Genomic DNA, 22,709 nt, shown 5'->3' with positions numbered 1-22,709 from the left:
GCCCTCATTATAAAATGCCGAAATCAAGACATTGAACAGTGGGGGCGGGGCCTAATGACACGATTAAGCTCCACTCCTGATATTCAATGCAGTGAATTTCGTCATTTTTTAGGATCCGGGAGGTTTCGCCTACTCTTCCGGGGGTCCAGGAGGACTCCCCGAAATTTGGGAGCCTCCCGGAAATTTCGGGAGTGTAGGCAAGTATGATATTGCCATTATTAAGGATATGACAAGAACTGTCATATTTTTATTTGCTATTATTTCTAGTTATTTCTAAATTACTATTACATGTCACTACAATAGACAAATGTTAAATCTCATAATCAACATTTAATTAAAGAAATATGTGTAAATCAAGGCCAGATGTATTACTTTTCACACAAGACTTATGCTACAGGCACCTTATTACAAGTTTAACTGATATTCCACAGATTATTTTAATCTTGACCTACGTATTTTTAGAGATCCACCCATGTAATCAGGTATTAATCTAATTTTTTGCTGGCACACCTACCATGCAGAGACACAGGCACGTGTACTAATACTGCCACGCCACATCACTATAGTACCTGTACAGTAAATATAGTTCATCATTGTGAAGCAGCAGTTAATGGGTCAAACACTGGATTTGTGATGAGTACATTCAGATTTAAAGGAAGAAAAGTTTACAAGCTGTATATTCAGATGCACCCTGTGCATGTAATGACTGAACTTGGACCGCAGAGGTAGGGGAGTTGGTCAGAGGAACACATCCAAATTAGGGCTATATTATTTGGTGGAAGTTATATATTTTTTTAAAGAGCCTATGCTTATGGTTTACAATTATTGTTCCATCCACTACGTAATACACCTTGCTTATACCAGTACTCTGCCACTATGAAAGTTTTGTGCTTTCACACATTGATTATCTCTGTGCACCCACATTACTTTTATAAGATCTGTGTCCAAAGCTGCCAGCTCTGTGCTCTGTACGTTATTCCTTATTTCAGCTCTGTGCTCTCAGCAGCTGGCTCTGGGCTTACACACACTGATATGCCAGTGCGATGCCCTCACACATTGATTATTACAGCTGTGTGCCATTGCACATTATACCAGCTGTGTGCCCCCATGCCTTATACCAGGCATGTGCCCCCACACATTATAACAGCCGTGTGCCTTTACACATAATACCAGCCGTGTGACCTCACACACAATACCAGCCGTGTGCCCTCATGCCTTATACCAGCCATGTGACGTCACACATAATACCAGCCGTGTATCCTCACACACAATACCAGCCGTGTGCTCTCACACATAATACCAGCTATGGGACCTCGTACACAATACCAGCTGTGTGACCTCACAACTTACACCAGCAGTGTGCCCTCACACATAATACCAGCCGTGTGACCTCACACACAATACCAGCCGTGTGCCCTCATGCCTTATACCAGCCATGTGACGTCACACATAATACCAGCCGTGTACCCTCACACACAATACCAGCCGTGTGCCCTCACACATAATACCAGCCATGGGACCTCGTACACAATACCAGCTGTGTGACCTCACAACTTATACCAGCAGTGTGCCCTCACACATAATACAAGCCGTGGGACCTCATACACAATACCAGCTGTTTGATGTCACACATAATACCAGCTGTGTGCCCTCACACTGTCATAATGTTAGATTTGTGCACCCAGTAGCCCGTTCTTATCTCTAACATATTGCTTAAGGCATCTCTGTGCCCTGACTCATTCATTACTCATTACACTGAGTTGTGCTTCATGCAGCAATGGTCTCTCTTCATCTAGGGCTCAAAGGCTAGTTCCCCTTTTATCTACCTTAAATCTTTACTACCAGTGCTAGAGATCCAGGCCCTGGTCCAGTCATCCAGGTTCCTGTGTCCATTACCCCCAGTAAGTAATAACCACTACCTCCTAGGACATATCTTGGGAGTGACTAGAGCCTCCATGGTGCAAGAAGAATGGAGAATTCAAAACGTCCCCAATGTCTAGAAGCTTGCTAAAAGTAATAGAAACTATGAACTGGAGACTGCCTTCACCGGAACCAATAGCCTCCTCAATTACACTGCAACCTAAGTGACAGGAGTGAAAAATGTTCTCCCTCCCAACCACACAGTAACATTACTGCAATCCCTTCTTACCAGAGGCTGCTCTCCTACCCCAATGCTAGGTGTCACCCCTACAATGGAATTACAGCCCAACTGTCCACTGCAGTCAGTACCACAATATCTCTGTAGCTAAGTAACAATACTGTAAAGTCAATACAACTCAGTGTCCATAAGATAATCTGGCGCACACTGTCTTACTACTGTAAATATAGTTCTCTACTGCATACCTTAAAGGGAACATCAACTTAGTTATCGGAGATATAATAACGCTATCAAAATACCCTATTGTACAACAAAGAGCGAGAGGATCCAACATGTAAGAACATGTCATTGTCTGTACTTGGTTCCTGTATTGTTTGACTCTGCAATGTTAAAAAAGAATTTGACTCTGTAAAGCCTAAATATTTGCCAAACCAGATTATAGTAAAAAAAAATAATCAAATAAACAACAGAAAGAAATGTTTGCAGTTAAAATGTTGGCGTGATGTGTTCAGTAGTTGAAAGGTAATATTTGTGCTTATTTACACTGATGGTATCAGACTATGTAAATAGAATAGCATGGGTGAAGTGTACTCACATGACACAAGTAGATAAGTAGTGTGGATGGGCTGGGGATGGTTTTCTTTTAAGCCAGTGATAAGTATCAACTCCATAGACTAAGGTAGCAGCTTGACTGTGTTATTCTGCTTCGGTTACCCATAGGATCTCTCCATAAGTCAAGAGGTGCACTCAAAAAGGGCTACAGCAAGAATTTTTTGCTTCAGTTTGCAGTTACTCTTCGATCAGACCAACTGCTGTGCCTGCCCTGCCATCTGAGGTAAAATCGACAGCGCGCGTTGGGGAGGCAGTGAGAGCTGCCAAACCCAGCTGAGCAGAACAGCATGCAGCCAGCAAGAAATGTCAGCCTTTATTGCTTCTGTCTCCCGTGTCGACCCGCTGCAAAAAAAATTATTTCAAACTGTAATATATAGATATTTTTTTTAACTCTTTGGGTTTTTACACATAGACTGATATACTGCTTATGTGTATATATATATATATATATATATATATATATATATATATACATATACATATTGATCATTTACTCTACAAAAATTAAACTCTCATATATTTTCTTTTCCATATATTAAAAGCAATTTAACGTGAATAAAGCGCCCATAAAACTAAAAGTTCTTATTTAATATTTTTAGTCATATATTGATTTCATAAACAGCAATCGAACTGTGGTTTAATGTGGTTTGCAATGGAGTGAAAGGTTACACCTCCTATGTGCTCCATTTAAATTAATGGCACAAATTGCCAGACTTGTTTCCTTCCGCTGGACTACTTAAGGCCATAGATCTACAAAGAGGGCTCAAATAGTAAGATACTAAATTTTATATATATATCTATATATGTGATTTATATTTCTTTTCAACAACACCGGCCTATATACAACTTGTACATTAAAATATGGCTGTTCATCATCATCACCATTTATTTATATAGCGCCACTAATTCCGTAGTGCTGTACAGAGAACTCATTCACATCAGTCCCTGCCCCATTGGAGCTTACAGTCTAAATTTCCTAACACACACACACACACACACACACACACACACACAGACAGACACACTAGGGTCAATTTGATAGCAGTCAATTAACCTACTTGTATGTTTTTGGAGTGTGGGAGGAAAGCGAGCACCCGGATGAAACCCACGCAAGCACAGGGAGAACATACAAACTCCACACAAAAAAGACCATGGTCAGGAATTGAACTCATGACCCCAGTGCTGTGAGTCAGAAGTGCTAACCACTTAGCCAACCATGCTGCCCGCTAATGCACACAATTGTACAATGACCATTGTATCGCAACTTCTTACCAAATTTCTTGCCACTCTAAATATTACTTATTCTTGGCTCTGGTGAATAAATAAGGAATGGGAATGTGCTCCGTGTTAATATCAGATATGTTTCCTCTTTCCAGTATGTTTTCTACTCTACTCAACATAGATTAACAGCAACACTGGTGCTGTGCCTTTAAAAATAGCATGTTAGTCCTTACATAGACATTTAAGAAGTAAATTAAAAAATATGAACTTGCTTTGTATGTACAAGTGACAAAACTGTTCTTTATAAACAAATATTTCTTATTAAACCATTCAGATGATCTGATTAGATGGATACATGTTAGATTGAAATTTATCAGATGCTCCTTACTTATCCTGTTTACAGTACTTCAAGGCTGCCAGTAAAATTATTTCCTTAATGGCTAATTACATCAGCTTTAAAATGATGCAGAAACGCAGTTTATTTCAAATTAGATGTTGGTCATTTAATGTTCTTTAATGTTCATTTTCTCTCTTCAATGAGGCACATTCACAAAAGAAAAATGAAACTAAACATTTATGTGTAAAATATATCTGTAATAGAAGAGCCTTCATCAAAAATACTTTATTCTTTCACGTTACACCTGTGCAGTGTTGTTCTTTAAATGAAATATGTGTATGTTCCTACTGGGACGTATCATACTCTAGAACGTATTACCACCATATAGAGCTTTTTTACAGGCCCCTAAAAAGTTTGTATTCTAGTCTAATCACTAGTGCTCGACTGTCCCGATTTTGTGGGCCACTGCGTTTTACATGCTGAGAATGATCAACATGCTTTGCATACATTATTTTAACTACTAATTATTTTTTATGTAATCTTCTTGACAAGGGCTTAGCGAAACAGTAATTGCACAAGACAGCCAATGTCAGACTTTAATTGCTATACAAACATTTTTATAAAGCTTAAATATATGTGATAGTCCAAAGTCCTGCTTGTTACCTGAAGCCTGAATGCTGAGCTTTTCCCTGCTGCATCAGAGTGCATTGCTGCTCACACAGATCTGTTCATAGAGCTCTATGCCTATCCATATAGTTTTATTGAAGTGCTAGGTAAAGATTTAATCCACCTCCGGCGACGAGAGATAAAACAAGAGCCAACTCTTGATTTCGGCTAATAAGGGGAACTCCTTGCTCCCTTTGAAATACAGACAGTGCCTGTTTGATTAATAAGGGGTTGTTCGCTTTAAGTAAAAAAAAGAATATGTTGTGCCTTAAGGATAATTCCACCCAAAAGTTTTTTTTTGAAAATTAGATGAGTTGAGTAAATAAATGTCACTTACCTCTGCTTCCCCAATTCAGCAGGACCCGCAAAGCCTATACAGATTTGGCTTTTTTCAAACCTGTAGTGTTTCTATCAAAGCCTCGGTGAGTAGTAAAAAGGCGTTACTACTCGGACTATTAAAGGCATAATTTTGGGTGGTATTATCTTTTCATGTATTAGTTTGCATGTACCCTTCTGCACCTATTGCTATTTATACTGCTGCAGTTCTCCTGCTATATATTTCACCAAAGTCTTTTGTCGTCTCAGCAAAGTTTTTTTTATCTTCATTGGATGTATGAAGCTGAAAAAGAAACACTTTGTTTTTTCTTAGTATGATATTACCCCTCGACACACATTGTTTGTTGTCTATATTCTAAGGCTCCAGTCCAGCAACTATGAGTTATATATGATAAGACAATTTGTATGTTGTTAAATTTGAACAAGAGGACAGAAATGAGCTTCTTGCAGTTCTATGTGTATTTGAAACAGGCAATACATACTCAGGCAATAACCTTGGTAGGTGTCCATGGGACAGGAACCAGTCTGTCACTGATGGTCTCTGTTTCCTGTGTAGGTCACATGTGAACAATGTTCTATATAGATGCAAACATGACCAATCTCTTCTTCTTCCTCCTCTAGAAACCTCTACGATGTTATATAGGGGCATATTTAACAACTAGAGATGTTACAATTTCGGACACTTACCGTAAAATCCACGCCACTTGTAGTGTCCCGCATATTTATAATTGGTGCATCGCAGCAGATATCGTAGATATCTGCTGCTTTGCATTCTGCTTCGTTTTTGGGAGCAGTCACCATTCTACAGTATGGTGACTGTTCCCTCTCGCAATCTAACAAGTTCTGAAAAATATTTTTTGTTCGGAAACTTGTCATGCTGAAGCTGGCGTACATTATCGTAATTGAAAAATGTCAGTGTTGTCAGCTCTGCTCCGAAGAGCAGAGCTGGACAGCGCATGAGGGGAGGGATCACATGATCCCTCCCTGTTACTCAACGCTCTCTCGCTGCAACTATAGTTGCAGAGAGAGAGAGCGGAGATGTTTGTGTGCATGTCCAGTTCTTCGAACTGCACATGCACAATTGTAGTATGAAGGAAAACAAAGAGGACAAGAGGAGATCCGGAGACAGCGTAGTACGAAGAGGCGGGGTAAGTATGTTTTTTTTATCACAGAACAGCAGTTTATCGGAACTGCTGTTTCTGTGTTGGGTTCTTCATAAATTTGAGAAATAGTTCAATCCTTATCAATGCGATAAGGATTGAATATTTTTCACTTTATGCGAACATTGATAAATGTGCCTCATAGTACGATCTTTAGAGGATCTCCAGACACTAGCTGTTTATGTTACAGCTTGTGTTAAGATGATCTCACATTATGTTAGGTATGACTGACATCTAAGGTTATATTTTTGCATCTGAAAAAAACTTTTTAAACATTTTAAAACGTAAAATAAAATGTCTCCCTATTGGGGGTAAAAAAACAATAAGTAAAATGTGTAACAAAAACTGTAGAAAAACAAACCCAGGACATTTATACATAAGGACCTCATTTAGAGTCGGACGCAACGTCTGTTTTAGGCGCAAGTGTCCACGATGCAGGCGGATTTGCTGCTTTCTGCTCATGCGTGGTAGTGTTTTTTTGTTGGATGCGCCTAAAATGAACTTTGCGTCCGACTCTAAACGAGGTCCAAAATGTATTCTGACACTTTTTAGTGAGAATAATCCCTTTTAAACCGCACAACCTAGTTATATAAATATTGTAGATTAAATGTCCAATATTTTGTGGTGTTTTACTGTATTCAGCCCTGATCTGCTGCTTGTTCAGGATGACATAAGTTTTGTAGTGGGAGGGGATATAAAACCCAGGGAGATAGCTAGGGCTGTGCAAACGGGACATCCGCCCAAGACGCAAAGCTGATGTGGGGCACAGAGACATGAATATGTATTGGGTTACAGTTGAGGGCTAGGGGGGCATCAATTTTCCTCCTTGCCCCAGGCACTAAAATTTCTAGTTACGGCTCTGTTACAACCTGTGGCCAATCAGATGATCAGAATGGTGACAGCAGCAGGAGCAGAGTATGATTATGTTGGTGAGGACAGGGCTGTATGTCAGTATTAGTGTCATGATGTGAGGAGGGAATAAGTAGGAAGCCACAGATTAGCCATGAAGAAGAGGGTTCCCCAACAGTACAGAGTAGTGTTGTAAGACACAGGCAAAACTGATGTGTGAGGATTGTGGTGTAAAATGTACCTCTGTATGAAACAATGTTAATATACTCAATTTGTTGTCCCAGTATTTCAGCTCTCTGGTACCAGTTACCCCTTAGTGCTGCAGAGAAGCTGATGAGTTTAAATTCTGTTTTTATTCATAGTAAAAAAAAAAAAATACTAACAGCAACTCCACACAATCTTGTTTTAATTTGGAAATATTTAATAATTATTTTAAATAAAAGATAAAAATCAAATGAGTGGACAGTCCCTTTAATTAGGCTGTAGACGCATTGTTCTAGGGTGGATTTTTACTAGCTGTTTGCAGCCTGCAGATCCTTTCTTACCTGGTTGTTGAAGGGGTAAAATAAGTTGCAGGTAAAAGATCATTTTCATTCCTCAGCGAGTTTTGCCTTCAGTGACTGTTATGCTTTCGTTCAGGAGCACTCTCAGAATGATTCATGTGAGATGAATGGGAGGTGTCTATTTAATGAACGCATGTAAACAAGACCTATTTGCTGAGCACAATAGATGATTGTTGCCATTAGTAAAGCGCACCTAAGACATGGCAGCTTATCCCTTGACTTGTCCATGCAGGTTGGTTGTTTACAGCTGTCACAGGCAAGAAAAAGCCTCTTAACCTAATGGATTTTCATCATTCTTTGTAATTGTTGGTGGAAGGTCACACACAGTGATTTGGCTGGAATTTAGTTAGAATTTGTCAAAATTGCCGAATAAATGGCCAGCTAAGTGGTTCCTGGTATATAATGTGACCTCCCTTTCATAGTGCAGCATTTAATGATCCCTGGCTTCTGCCCGAGTAGCCTCAACAACTTTGTTGTAATGATTCTTGTGTCTTTTTCATATTCATTTATTTATTTAGTAATAATACTGTTAAAGTCATAATATTAAATCAATGAGCCAGGTGCATGGTCAATAATTTATTTTGTAAATATGGGATGCAACTACTATATTGACATTATTTCATACACTATGTATTTGTATTCAAATTCTGCATGTTTTCTTGTTTTTAAAGAGCATTTCGTCCACAAATACTGACTGTAAAACTATCTTGTCTATATAAAGTTCTGCTTTCTCTTTTTAACTATGGCCTCTGTGTTTCTGATTGAGTGAATAGTGTCTGGGTCCTGCTAATTTATTGAGTAATGTTGCATAGTAAATACAATCCTCGGTGCCAATCCCTTCATTTCAATCATGTATTCACTTTTTATGGCAGTTCTCTTTTTGATGCCTGAGAAATGATTGATAGTAATACTGTATTAATGAAAGTGCTGCTCTGCTGGAATGCATGCTGTTTTTCCAGCTTTTACACCTGCATGACAATGTGTAAAATAGTATAACTATAGCCTGATACAGCAGTGATATTTGTGGGGGCTGGGTAGCCAATTGGAATATGTATTTTAGTAAACCGCTTCCAACACACATCATGCTGATTTGATGCATGAAAAATCCAGAAAAGTTTAACATGCATATTTTAGCATGTATACCAACAATATGTGTAACATCTATCACCGTTGTGTTAACTATTAATGCTATATTTATGTAGCCCCTTTTACAATGTAAGTTGTTCTTGCATTTCTTCTCATAGGACTTGCTCAGTCTTCTCTTCTCCTCTCAAGCTCTGTGGGGGCTCCAGCTCATCCAAGTTTAATAAACAGTGCAGTAGCTAGAATGACAACGGTGCACACTTTGATGCAAAAATAAATTATATATATATATATATATATATATATATATATATATATATGTGTGTGTGTATATATATATATATATATATATATATATATATATGTGTATATATATATATATATATATATATAATAAAAATATATATGCAGATAGATAGATTGTGTGTGTGTATGTGTATATATATATATATATATATATATATATATATATATATATATATATCTATATATATATATATATATATATAGCAAAATACAATAGATAGTACAGCGCGTAACTCTGGGCAGACAAATAAGTACAAATTAAAGTCCCTTTAGATAAACGATAGTCCTATGTTCAGGCGGCTGCCAAATCCCCACAAGGCCAGATGGTGAACTGGATAAAATCTAAAACAAAATAAGCGGGAGGGGGCGCCACATAGTATAATACTGTATGTAACAACACAGGCTAATGTGCCAAGTAGTAGAAATAAAGATCACCACGTGGGTACAAACACACAGGTTGAAGTGAATCAATAGAATAAGTGCACTCTGGAGTACCAGCACCTAGCAAATATAATATGCGTACCAGATATAATATCTTTAAGGCTTATCTGTTGGTATCCTGCATCATCAAGAGCTCAGGTTTTTCTTCCAAGTCAGTATTGCCTCACACAGCATTAGGGGTACAGAGCTGGCACTTCATATGTTCTCAGTAGTAACCAGAATTGCAAGATGAAAAACTCACATAGTGTGATACTGTAATATCAGAGATTCCTTATCACCTTCAAGTTGTGTCAGTCGTTCTTGATAGGTCTTATTGTTTACAACTGTATGATTAACCTGATTATTATTTATTTTGATGGTGACTTATCTGGTTTCAACCCCAGCTCTGCATATGGTGTATATTCCTCCAGGCTACAGGATTACAAGTAAGTTTCTGGCTGCTATCTAGCACTGAGTCAGCGTCCATTTTCTGTCCTGACAGGTTAATCATACAGTTGTAAACAATGAGACCTATCAAGAACGACTGACACGACTTGAAGGTGATAAGGAATCTCTGATATTACAGTATCACACTATGTGAGTTTTTCATCTTGCAATTCTGGTTACTACTGAGAACATATGAAGTGCCAGCTCTGTACCCCTAATGCTGTGTGAGGCAATACTGACTTGGAAGAAAAACCTGAGCTCTTGATGATGCAGGATACCAACAGATAAGCCTTAAAGATATTGTATCTGGTACGCATATTATATTTGCTAGGTGCTGGTACTCCAGAGTGCACTTATTCTATTGATTCACTTCAACCTGTGTGTTTGTACCCACGTGGTGATCTTTATTTCTACTACTTGGCACATTAGCCTGTGTTGTTACATACAGTATTATACTATGTGGCGCCCCCTCCCGCTTATTTTGTTTTATATATATATATATATATATATTGATATGAACTATAAACTATCTTCTTCCCTTCCTACTCTACTAATCTACTACATTTCTGCTTGACCTTATACCCTCCCACGTCAGTCAGTCCCTATCTCCTGTGTGCATCCCAGGCTTAACTAAAATCTGTACTATAGCCCTCACCACTTGTATCATTAATCAATGCTGCAGCTATTACTTCTATTCTGAAAACAAAACAAATTCTGACGGTAATTCCCTCTCAGACTACTCTCTCATCTTAATCCCATGCCCCTCTAAGCTTCTTGAGAGTCTTGCCCTACACTCTCTTCACTCACTCATTTCAATCAGGCTTTCGTGGCCAACACTCCACGGAGACTGCCCAGACTATGGTGGTCAATGATTTGCTCACTGTTTAATCTAAAGGACATTACTTGATTCTTATTCTCCTGGTCCCCTCTGCTGCATTTGACAATGTTTACTACTCACTTCTACAAATGGTACATTCTCTAGGACTTCTGGACACTGTCCTTTCCTGCTTATCAAATCTTGTTTGTTTCTCTGGAGCCATCTCCTCTCGGCTTCCTCTATAAGTTGGAGGACTACAATGCTCAGTCCTAGGCCTTCTGCTCTTCTCTGTTTATACCACTTCTATTGGAATACTAATAAGCTCCTTTTGGTTTTCAGTATCACTTCTATGCAGATGATACCCAAATTTATCTATTCTCTCGGGAGCTGTCTTGTACCGCGTTACTGACTGTCATTCTGCCATTTCATCTTGGATGTCCTCTCACCATCTGAAACTCAGTAAAAAAAACTCAGCTAATAATATTCCCAAAAGCCAACGGAAACTACCTACTTGACATTTCTATTTCTGTTGATGACGCAACAATAATCTCCACCGCTTAACTCATTGCCTTGGTGTTATCCTTGTCTCAGAACTTTGTTCCCCACATCCAATCTATATTCACATCCTGTTACATACATCTAAGAACCATTTCCAGGATACGCTCATATCTCACACAAGACACTGCAAAAACTTTTATCCATGCATTAATTTTCTCCCACATTGACCTTTGCAATTCACCACTCCCTTGACTTCCCCTAACTAGACTTTAACCCCTGCAATCTATTTTGAGTGCAGCAGCTAGTCCAATTGTCTTCGTAAAATGATCTTCTACTGCTGCTTTAGTCAGTCCCTACATTGGTTGCATGAATTTTATTGAATCCAGCAACATACAAGGCCATAAACAAAACTGCATCATCATATTTCTCTTCACTTGCTTCAAAATATTTCCAAAATCAGCCCCTCCCTCTGCACAAGATGTTCATCTCTCATCCATACTTAATGTTTGCTCACATTCCCAGTTACAGGACTGTTTTTGGGCTGCATCCACTCTGTGGAATTCCCTTCCTCAAACAACAAGACTGCCCTCTAAACTCCAAACCTTCTAGTATTCCCTAAACTTTCACCTCTTCAGGCACACTTATCAAATTTGTAAACTACCCTCTTAACCTCCCTAGCCTATTCTATGTGATGACCATCCATCTGCACAGTTCAATGAAAATTTACATGTAGGGGTAGATTTATCAAACATTCTAACAAGGAAAAGTGGAGGTGTTGCAACCAATCATATGCTATCACTCATTTTCTAGAATGTGCTCGATAAGTAATAGCTAGAATCTGATTGGTTGCTATGGGTAACACCTCCACTTTTTGTTTGTTTTGGTAAATCTACCCCGTAATATCTTTCTAAACCAATTATTCATATCTTTTGTGACTGGATCACATAGCGCTTCTTCACATTGCAATCTGGCTGGACCAATAGGCAGCATGTGGCAATCACCCTCAAACTCTTACTGTCCTATAGATTGCAAGCATGGGCCCTTTTACTTCTTTCTCTGGTAATACTCAGTCTTGTTGTTTGTTCCCAATTGTAAAGCTCTGCAGAATATGATGGTGCATGGTACTAATTATAATATTCGATGAGTAGCCCGTTTAACTTGAACCTGGAGTCCATACTAGGTCACTGATACTGTCTGGTACAACAGCCCTTTTTGTGAATGTCATCAGATTACTAGTCCAGACCTGCTGTGCTGTAATAATAACCAAAGCTGGGTTGTTTGCTCACAGTTTGTGTGTCCCTGTACAAAATGATTTTGTGTTACCATATGCTTGGTATGTTGCCATATACGGCTGTGTAAAATCATCCATAAGCGTCATCATTGTATGTGATGCCACAAGCCAAGAACTTTTCTCCTATATAAGTATATTGATTACCATGACAGGACTTGCCCCAATTGCACTATAGCTAAAGTACCTTGTAATGCTTTATTAAGTGCCTGACCCACCCTGAAATAGTTCCCCGTTTTATTACAGCCATATACAGTATTTGTAATCACACCACAGGAAACCTTTTTTATATTCACTGACAAATATTGACACTTTCATTGAAAAGACTAAACATGAATGTCTGCCATAACGTCATTTTTCCACCAGTTTTCACATAGACTCCTGGCAGCTCTACTTTGCAAGTCACATTTAACTTGAATAATTTTGGCATTTGCAATGATAATGGCACCATAGATATTCAAATTTACTGTTAAATTGTTACTATTTGTTTTTCTGCCATCGGTAAACACTAATAGGTTCATTAGTGCTGAATTAATCTGAAAAACTGTACTTTCTGACTGACTTGATTTTCTCATCAGACTGCAGCTAACTTCAGTCAGTGTAACAGTAAGCTGTTACTAATTCTAACTTTAGTGGTATAGGCTCCATAAAGTCAATAGTTGTAACTAGACATTTGAGGGCCCTAGAGCAAAATTTAGTATGGGCCCCCATGATCCAATACGGGGAAAAGGCAACACACATACAGTATATATGGGGCTTTGTCAGGGGAGATGACACCCCTAATAGATGCACCCACTGCTGCTATCGCAGTTTTACCCTTGAAAACACACACACCATTATGGAGTAAATCATTTTCAAAACTGTGCTTCCGTGTCCTGTACTATTTGTTCTTTTCCTTAGGCATAATTAGTTTTGGTGGTGGCTGTCCTGTGGACAGATGTAATTTCTTGTTTCATTCACAACCCCTGCTCTAAACTGGAAGACTTCTCATGTTTGATGTCTCAAAAGCCATATTAGTAGTACAGTGAGCAAATGTGTAGATTTGGAAAGCACCATCACGTGCAGTTTTCAGAAGCTCCACCTATATTCTGCTATTATAAAGTAGAGCAGCCTGCATTGGCAGGTTTACTTCCACTATATGAGATCTGCAGAGTAACACAAAAATACTCTAATTCCCTACGCTGCCTCCAAAATTCTCGTCTTAATTACATTGCTAAGCCGTGCTCCTCACTGTGACTGTTATTTAGTGTTTGCCTATTTGGTTATAGGATCTGTCTAGATAATGTGATTATATATAACTGATCCCATACATGTTTATACTATATACTCTTAGCGTTCACCTTTCAAATTCTATAGATATTAAAGAACATTTAGCAGTAGGCTTCATATGTACTGTACAACTAATTGATGTGGATGTACAGTATAACTCGCCAGCAACAACTGAAATACCAGTTACAAACAGATCCAGTACGGAACTGGGGTTTATTTTCTTTAGAAGTAGATATAAGATGCATAAGAAATCTAGCATTATGATTTTGCACAATGGAAGAGCATGTAATAGTTAGGGGAAGTGGGAGCTCTGTCTCATCTCTTAGGCTGCAGGAAAAAGAACAGATAAATAATTGATAGCACAGGGGCTCGGGAGCCAAGACCCACCAGAGACTGGACACTGATGTAGATGTTTGATGGCAGTGGTAAAAGTATATTGTCCAGTATTATGTTAGGACTTTAATGTAGTAATATGAAGGTATAAGTATGAGTCACAACATAGTCAGGAATCATAAGCCAGATATATGAAGTGCTGTGATCAAGATTAAAGACTGACAAAGTGCCTACAGCAACCAGAGCCAGACAGTCCGCATATTGTACCTACACGTTTATATGTTAACCAGGCCTATGAACTGATTTAGAAATGTCTTTAATTTAATAAAATATACCTGAATATAGGGATTATCAGTGAATCACAGACATGTAATGGATATTAACGTTTGGTTTAGACAATGTTGTAGAATATAAGAGGAAGAAACATTGCAGCAATATCCTATTAGTCATTCTGAGTTGTGCATGATGTTCTACATGTATGATGATTGATGTGATCACCAGAGACGTTGAGGATATATAAAGGCCCGAGGCTGCTATTTCAAGCACTGTTTTGCTCAGAGAAGTGTTATGCATTAAAAGTTACAGGGAACAAGTTCTATAGCTGAGACACCATCATCTTAATTTATGTGGAAGTGACGTCCTAGTTTGGGCCTTAAAAGTGAGACCCGAGCTGTCAAGGATGGGCCTGTACTACCATTTATTCTAGAGTAATTTGCCAATAATGGGCAGACTACCTACTCACTGGCTTTTATAGGTAAGAATGGCCAAGTTTCCAGTGACAGATGTTACTCTATCATCTCATACAATTGTTAGAGATGATATTTCTTTAACATTAAGCCACTATATGAGTACTCAGCTAGCAAGTGACCGTATCAAGTGTCTTTCTCTTCCCATGACACACACTAGACATAATAAGTTGTAGCAGTACCAGTGGGAACCTCTTTGGATTACACCTAGGGGTACACTATGGCCCAAATGGCAGAACATAGTGATAATAGAATAATAGTGTAATAGTGCACATTAGACTGAATCCCAGATTCTGAGTCACACCTCACTGAGTAGGCTGTGGATGTTGGCCGAAAACCAAACCACACTTCATCTGCACAGTGGAGAAAAGGTTTTAATATCACTGTGAATTTAAAAGAGAAAATGTTAAATGTCTGTGGCCCCTTTTTACTGAAGTGCATATGCCCAAATTTTGTATTTGAGAGTGAAAATTAATTTTAAAAGTTCTTCTTACATTGTACAACAAATATGTTCACTTATATCATTTTATGGTGTAATATTCATGTTGTGACATTAGATAATCAAATGATATATACAATATATTTGTTATAATAATTTGAGTGCGGAATTACTGGCGCTATATAAATAGCTGATGAAGATGAGTGGTCTTGCTTTCGCACTCTTTGTAGAATATGCTGGCCTGTGATGTGATGTCCGGAGTCACTACATACTGCTTTATGACACTGCACAACAGAAGCAGGCAACATCTGCTTAACAGCTCACCCAACAGGCCCTGGAGGCCTTGGGCACAATAGCTAGAGAGCCAGGGTAGGACCTATAGTGGGTGCAGGGGTGTGGCGGCTAAGTGGGCCTGTATGTGAGGTGGGCTTGTCAATGCTTATTTGCTCCCACAACTTCATCCTGAGGTTCCTGCTCTGCTCTCAAAAGAGCAGAAGATTGCACATGCTCAGAAGAGGGCACTGCTCTGCTTTATTGAAAGCAGAGAGAGGGCCCCATGAGGCGAGAATGGCATTGGTGGGCAATGGGTATAGATCACAATAATTGTTTTATGCTATAATATTGTTTTAAACTCACTTGGTTATATATATTTTTAGGTTTATATTGAGCCATTTGATGTTAGTCATTGAGACTTGGTACTGCTACTATTATGTAATATTAAAATGAGCATGTTTTCTTTTGATCCTTAACTTGAGGCATGCTTCCATTCTCCTTTGTTTTTTTATTTTTTTTCTTAATATGGTAGGTTCAGAATTATCTCTGAGTTTCCATGCTTCAAGTGCCCAAATTAGATTGTAAGCTCATGGGGGCAGTGATTCATTGTTTGACCTTGAAAAGCTACTACACCAGCTCCACAGTAAACGTATTCATATAGCTGCAGTAATGAGCTATAAATCTGAATAATTTCAAGGGGACCATTCTGAAGTCAGAGGGTAATTAGGATTTTCTTATGACTCAATCACTGGTACTTCCGCAAAAAACTTTTAACAAAGCTCTCAGTTGTGAAATTACTTTTATGATGTATTGAAACTACTGGCATATTTTACTGATTTTAAAAAGGTAGTTGTGCTATTTCGTTGCATCTTTTGAATAGAATAGAGCAACTAGTAATTATAATTGGGCTTTAGTGAAATATAACACCTTTCTGTGAAACAGAATTTCAATGCACCTAATTATTTTGAGCCCTGTCTTCTATTAAATTATATTTAAATGTATACTACTTATGATTTGATTGAAAATGCAGTAATTTAAGCAAATGGATTATATTTAAACTAGAGTCCTGAACACATGGTGAATCACACAGGTAAATGATTTCCTAATATTCTGTATAAATTAAAGGCACTGTAACTTCCAAATTGTCTTTGTTTTATTGTGCTTAGTGAAAGTAAACTGTTTATTCCATCCCTCTGCACAGTATGCAGTATAAGTTAGGAGCTTACTGTCACGTTATTATCGTCAAATTCACCACCGACTGGTATTGGCGCTACTAAACAGGAAGGCACGGAATCTAAGGCACCCCCGGTGTTCACCATTGACCTCCACAAGGAGGTATGGACTTGGCTATGTGAGGTGCGCAGGTTGCAGTTCTCTGGCTTAGTCACCAGTGCGGTAGCGTGGTGAACAGGAATGGTCAAACAGTCGAGGCAAAGGCCAAACAATTGCAAAGTACACAAGGATGATCCAAAAGGATGGTATGACAGAAGCCAGAGGTCAAAATCAGAATGAGCAATGCATTAATATTTCCAATATTTCCAATAGGCAAAAAGGTACAGAGGTGTGAGCAAATGTAGGTTATATTTCTTCCGCTAAAATCATGAGCAGTGTAAGAATGCTGAACATAGATTAGACACAAGAAGACATGCTAACATTTCTCTGAAATGTTCTACCTCACTTTTCTTTTCCATTTGCTTGTTCCGTGTGGCAGCGCCACTCAACTTTACGTTCCATAATTGGACCCTTTTCTGGAAGGTGATTTCTGTATAGAATTTTTAGCCTGTCAACAGGTTCAACATTTGCATTTTACATTGCTTATTGCAAGAAAAGAACACCTTAAATAGAGAGCGCTCAACTCAACAGACAACTCAACTCAATAGCCCAGTCATGCAGTCTGCATATGTAATGCTCTCTCAAGGGACAGTTACACCTTACAGTTCTCCTAAGGAGCATGATTAAATGGTTTGTACCACTGTAGTGTTCATAAAAAGGGGGAAACAAAATACAAACAAATGTTGAACCTGGTAACAGATTCTCTGCAAATAGGAGATTAGTAGGTGCTGGGATATTAATACCTACTTTGATCATATGGGGCAGCACGGTGGCTTAGTGATTAGCACTTCTGCCTCACAGCATCGGGGTCATAAGTTCAATTCCCGACCATGACCTTATCTGTGTGTGTTAGGGAATTTAGACTGTAAGCTCTATTGGAGCAGGGGCTGATGTCAGCATTGTGGAATTAGTGGCGCCATATAAATAAATGATGATGATGATGATTACCATTTGGCAGCACCCTGCAGTTTTGCAATGCTTCTTCATTGTTGCACAGACAGATGTACAGTGTACTGCATAGTTGCCTACTCTCCCGGAATTTCCGGGAGACTCCCAAATTTTTGGGAGTTCTCCCAGACTCCTGAGAGAGCCGGCCAAAATCCTGGATCCACCTGTCGCCGCTCTTTAAGATGGTGGGGGCGGGGCTAAATGCGGTATCGTGACCCCGCCCCATGCTGCGATTGGCTAAAATTGCCTAAGATTAAAAGGGGCGGGTGGCCATGCCCCCCACCCCTTCGACGGACCCCCTCCCGGACAGCTGCCTCCAAAAGTAGGAAAGTATGGTATACTGTAAATAGATAGATATGATTTGAAACTATTTAATTGGTGAAATATAACATAAGTGGAATTTTTATTCCACTTGTGTTCAGCATGGTGTGTATTAGGGAAGAAACATGCTGTGCCCATTGTGGTGAACCATACAGGACCCACAATGTGTGTGTGTCAGTGCCTCCTTCACATCCTCCAGTATAAAATCCACAATTCTCCAAAAATCTCAAAAAAACAATTCAAAGCTTGACAATTGTTCCCGTGTCTCTATATCACTATCCTAGAAGGAAAAATGTAGTTACACAATATTTTACAAATCCACTTTGGGGTTTATTCATTGTGAAATCTATTGCATAGTTAGCAGTGCATTGACTTCCATTCACTTGAATTTAAGCTAATGTATTGTTAACAGCACATTACCCTCCTTCTAGTACTCCTGAATGGGGAACCACGGCATATTACTAATGTGCATTTTCTAATAGATTCATCATTCAGGCATGGCGATATGATACAGCTTTCCCTGCTTTACAGCTCTGACAAAAAGCAATATTCAAAGCAGATTTGCTCTGTTTCACAATGAAATGTGCAAACCTGTGAAACAGCTTACACAAATAAGTAGATTGTGTTAAAATTAGACTAAAGCATGCAAATGACACTGAAAACCTATAATATATACTGTATATACTTTTGTATTTGAAAACATTACAGAATTATTTTAAGACAAAGTAATAAAAGTACTAAAGGGCATATTATAGTACATCATCTATCAGACTTACTTAAGTAACCCCAACTGGGTTGGGTCTTAGTGCTTAACCTGTGTGATAGCATATGGAATAATTTTATATATATATATATATATATATATATATATATATATATATATATATACACACACACTTGTAATATAAGTATTCACAATAAATTAATTATTGGAATGTACTCCAGTATGATTAATTAAATGATTGGTTTGGACCACTGCTTTGCTTAGAAAGGGAAGAATATAGAAATACTGGGTGAAAGCTTCAATCAAACATCATCATTACATTTGTAAAATTTATTTTTAATATTACAAAAGTCTGTAGGTGTGACTGTTTCCAATGATGTATATGGAAAGCTATTTCCATCACCCGTATGCTTTCTACAGACAGTCATAATAACAGTGACGTCTGAAGGCTAAAAGAGTAATGTAGCGCATTCCAAAACATATTTTCATTTTTAATGGAATAAAGTGTATTTCATTTTCTGTGAATAATAAAATTATTTTGATGATACTATCTGTGCAAGGGATTTATCAAAACAGTTTGTTGTTTGTTGTTCTCGTTATTAACCTTTCTTTATGTTACTTTTTTACTGTTGTATCTTTTTAATCAGTGATAGAAGTGGAGGTGTATACGGTGGTATGCCATACCGCCACTTCTCCTCCTGCCTCCATTGTAAGAATAACATACTCCATTCACTTATATTCCCATTACATTTTTCATACTGCCACTTCTACATTTCCACTTCGACCACTGGTTTTAGTAGATATTGTAGCATCTTTGGGCATTGCTGTCATATATAATTTATTTTGTACACACTGCTCAAGTGCAAATGACTGCTGTTATTAACCAAGTACAGTAACACAAAACACAACCAAAACCCATGTGCATCATTGGATGTTTAAAAGCCTGTAAGATGACTAAGGAATAGTGCTTAAACTTTACCCTTTAAACTGTCCCTGTGTATTGTGTGAACCAATTGCAGTTGTTTTATTACATTATCATAGATACTTTATTAGGATTATTAGTCAAATTCTAATTACTTCTCGTAGTGAAATAATAACACTATTTCTTTATCTTTATACAAATATACAATATATCTTTTTTAATTTTAAAATGATATCCTTTGTTTTACTATACTGCCCTACCTTGTGTAACAAAACCTGGCTTTGTTTCTGCCTACAGTACGACTTCATGGAGCGCTTGGACGGCAAGGAGAAGTGGAGCGTTATAGAAGCCCCAAGAGAACGTCGCAGCATCCAGACCTTGGTGCAAAATGAGGCTGTATTTGTCCAGTACTTGGACGTTGGAATTTGGCACTTGGCTTTTTATAATGATGGAAAGGACAAGGAGATTGTATCTTTCAACACAGTTGTCTTAGGTAAACCTATTTATTTATGATTGATTATATATGATCGTAATGATTGGGTTTCTGATTATACTGACATTTTAATTTTTCATAGCTCTCTGATGATGGATAGTCTTGTAGTTCAGCATATTTTTTGAGGGGATTGTGAGCTTTTGACAGCCTATGTTATAGTAAGCTTTGATCACACATCCACAGAGATTAACTAAGATGTGTTCCACATTTCACTGCTAGTGCAGGAACATTGGTGGCTTGTATATAATTTAAGCTTATTCAGAGTATGTCTATGTATTTACACTAATTCCATTAACACAAATCAGAAGCATTATGCTTTCCTTTAACTTTTAGAGGAGCGCAGAGTTATACAGGAGTGCTAAAGATAACCAGGCACTAGGAAAACAGGAAAATACCAGGTCAGCCGAGTCCAGACATTTAGTTTAAAATGGGCAAATGTGTAATACAATTGAAGAAACAGATAATAGTATAATATATGCAAAGCAGATGAAATAGCGCACAGACACAGATTATAGTAATAATAGGTGGCTGGCCATCTTCTATGGTGAATAAAGGAAATTCAATTAGTTTCTACATCTCTATACACATCCTCTTGACTTGATACCTCTTAATATACTAGAACATAAATCATGTCAGCACAGTCACAGCTGCAGTTTAATCATTATTAATCATTGTCTCAGAAGCTGACAATCACTAGCTGCAAAATAGATGTTCTCTACTGTACTGCTCTATGTCTGCTCTGTGGCTGCTGGAGTAAACCCAGCTTGTAAACTCCTCTTCCAGTGTCTGATTACCATATTGGTGAAGAGACATTGGGGTATCTGAGTTCTCCATACTCAATCTCTTGAATCCTTGGGACTGGCTTGTGAACTTTCATATTGGAATCATTTATCATTCCACCTTCGAAACCCTACAAAATGTGCAACCAATTCACTCCACAAGGGGGTGTTACATGTAGTAGTTGATCTATAGCAAGGGGAGAATTTATGGGAAATATGACTCTATACCATGTCCAGAAAACCTATTAGGGCAGTAAAATTTAAGATTGCCCTCAGGATGCAGAAAAACGAGTAGACGGCTAAATCAATTGCATAATATATAAGTGTGACTGCTAATAAATAAATAAAAAACAGACAGTTGTAGAAATATATTGCAAGACGTAGCTTAATTACCTCTGATTACAGCCAATAATTGTAAGACACTGTCCTAATATTTTTTAAAAACAATTTTAGAACAGTTCTACTATGTTCAAAATGTAATGTCAAATGAGTTTGTTGTACTGTACGAGGTAATCTTCAGTGTGGTTATCCTTAGAAATCTCCATAGAATGAGTTGACCGGGGGGAGGGGAGAGCACACAGGGCTGTAACTAGGGCTTGTGCGACCACCAGGGCGCATCGCTCAGTGGTGACCACCAGGGCGCATCGCTCAGAGGTGACCACCAGGGTGCATCGCTCAGAGGTGACCACCAGGGCGCATCGCTCAGAGGTGACCACCAGGGTGCATCGCTCAGAGGTGACCACCAGGGCGCATCGCTCAGAGGTGAACACCCAGGGAGCATCGCTCAGTGTTGACCACCCAGGGCGCTTTACTCAGAGGTGACCACCAGGGCGCATCGCTCAGTGGTGACCACTCAGGGCGCATCGCTCAGAGGTGACCACCAGGGCGCTTCACTCAGTGGTGACCACCAGGGCGCATCGTTCAGTGGTGACCACCAGGGCGCATCGCTCAGTGGTGACCACCAGGGCGCATCGCTCAGTGGTAACCACCAGGGCGCATCGCTCAGAGGTGACCACCAGGGCGCATCGCTCAGAGGTGACCACCAGGGCGCATCGCTCAGAGGTGACCACCAGGGCACATCGCCCAGAGGTGACCACCAGGGCGCATCGCGCAGAGGTGACCACCAGGGCGCATCGCTCAGAGGTGGCCACCCAGGACGCATCGCTGAAGGGGGCAGCAGTTTATGAATATTTTAGGTTCATTTGGTGAAAATTGAGGGCTGGGGGGGAGCAGCATTTTTGTTTCTTAATTAATTTTGTTTGCTTAGTTACCTCTGATTAAAGCCAATAATTGTAAGACACTGGCCTAATATTTTTTAAAAACAATTTTAGAACAGTTCTACTATGTTCAAAATGTAATATCAAATGAGTTTGTTGTACTGTACGAGGTAAACTTCAGTGTGGTTTCCCTTAGAAATCTCCATAGAATG

The 22,709-nt window shown here is 38.8% G+C and overlaps 1 protein-coding gene across 1 annotated transcript in view; it reads left to right on the top strand.

Moving 5' to 3' along the window:
- The window catches only part of TENM2 (teneurin transmembrane protein 2), a 785,744-nt gene that overhangs the window by 559,179 nt on the left and 203,856 nt on the right, over positions 1-22,709 (top strand). Inside the window, exon 8 of the mRNA XM_075209829.1 lies at positions 20,306-20,501. Coding sequence (XP_075065930.1) covers positions 20,306-20,501 — 196 coding nt within the window. The remainder of the gene's footprint in view (positions 1-20,305; positions 20,502-22,709) is intronic.

The sequence above is a fragment of the Mixophyes fleayi genome, chromosome 4, assembly GCF_038048845.1.
Source record: "Mixophyes fleayi isolate aMixFle1 chromosome 4, aMixFle1.hap1, whole genome shotgun sequence".
Lineage (NCBI taxonomy): Eukaryota > Metazoa > Chordata > Amphibia > Anura > Limnodynastidae > Mixophyes > Mixophyes fleayi.
This window is presented reverse-complemented; position numbering and strand designations above follow the sequence as displayed.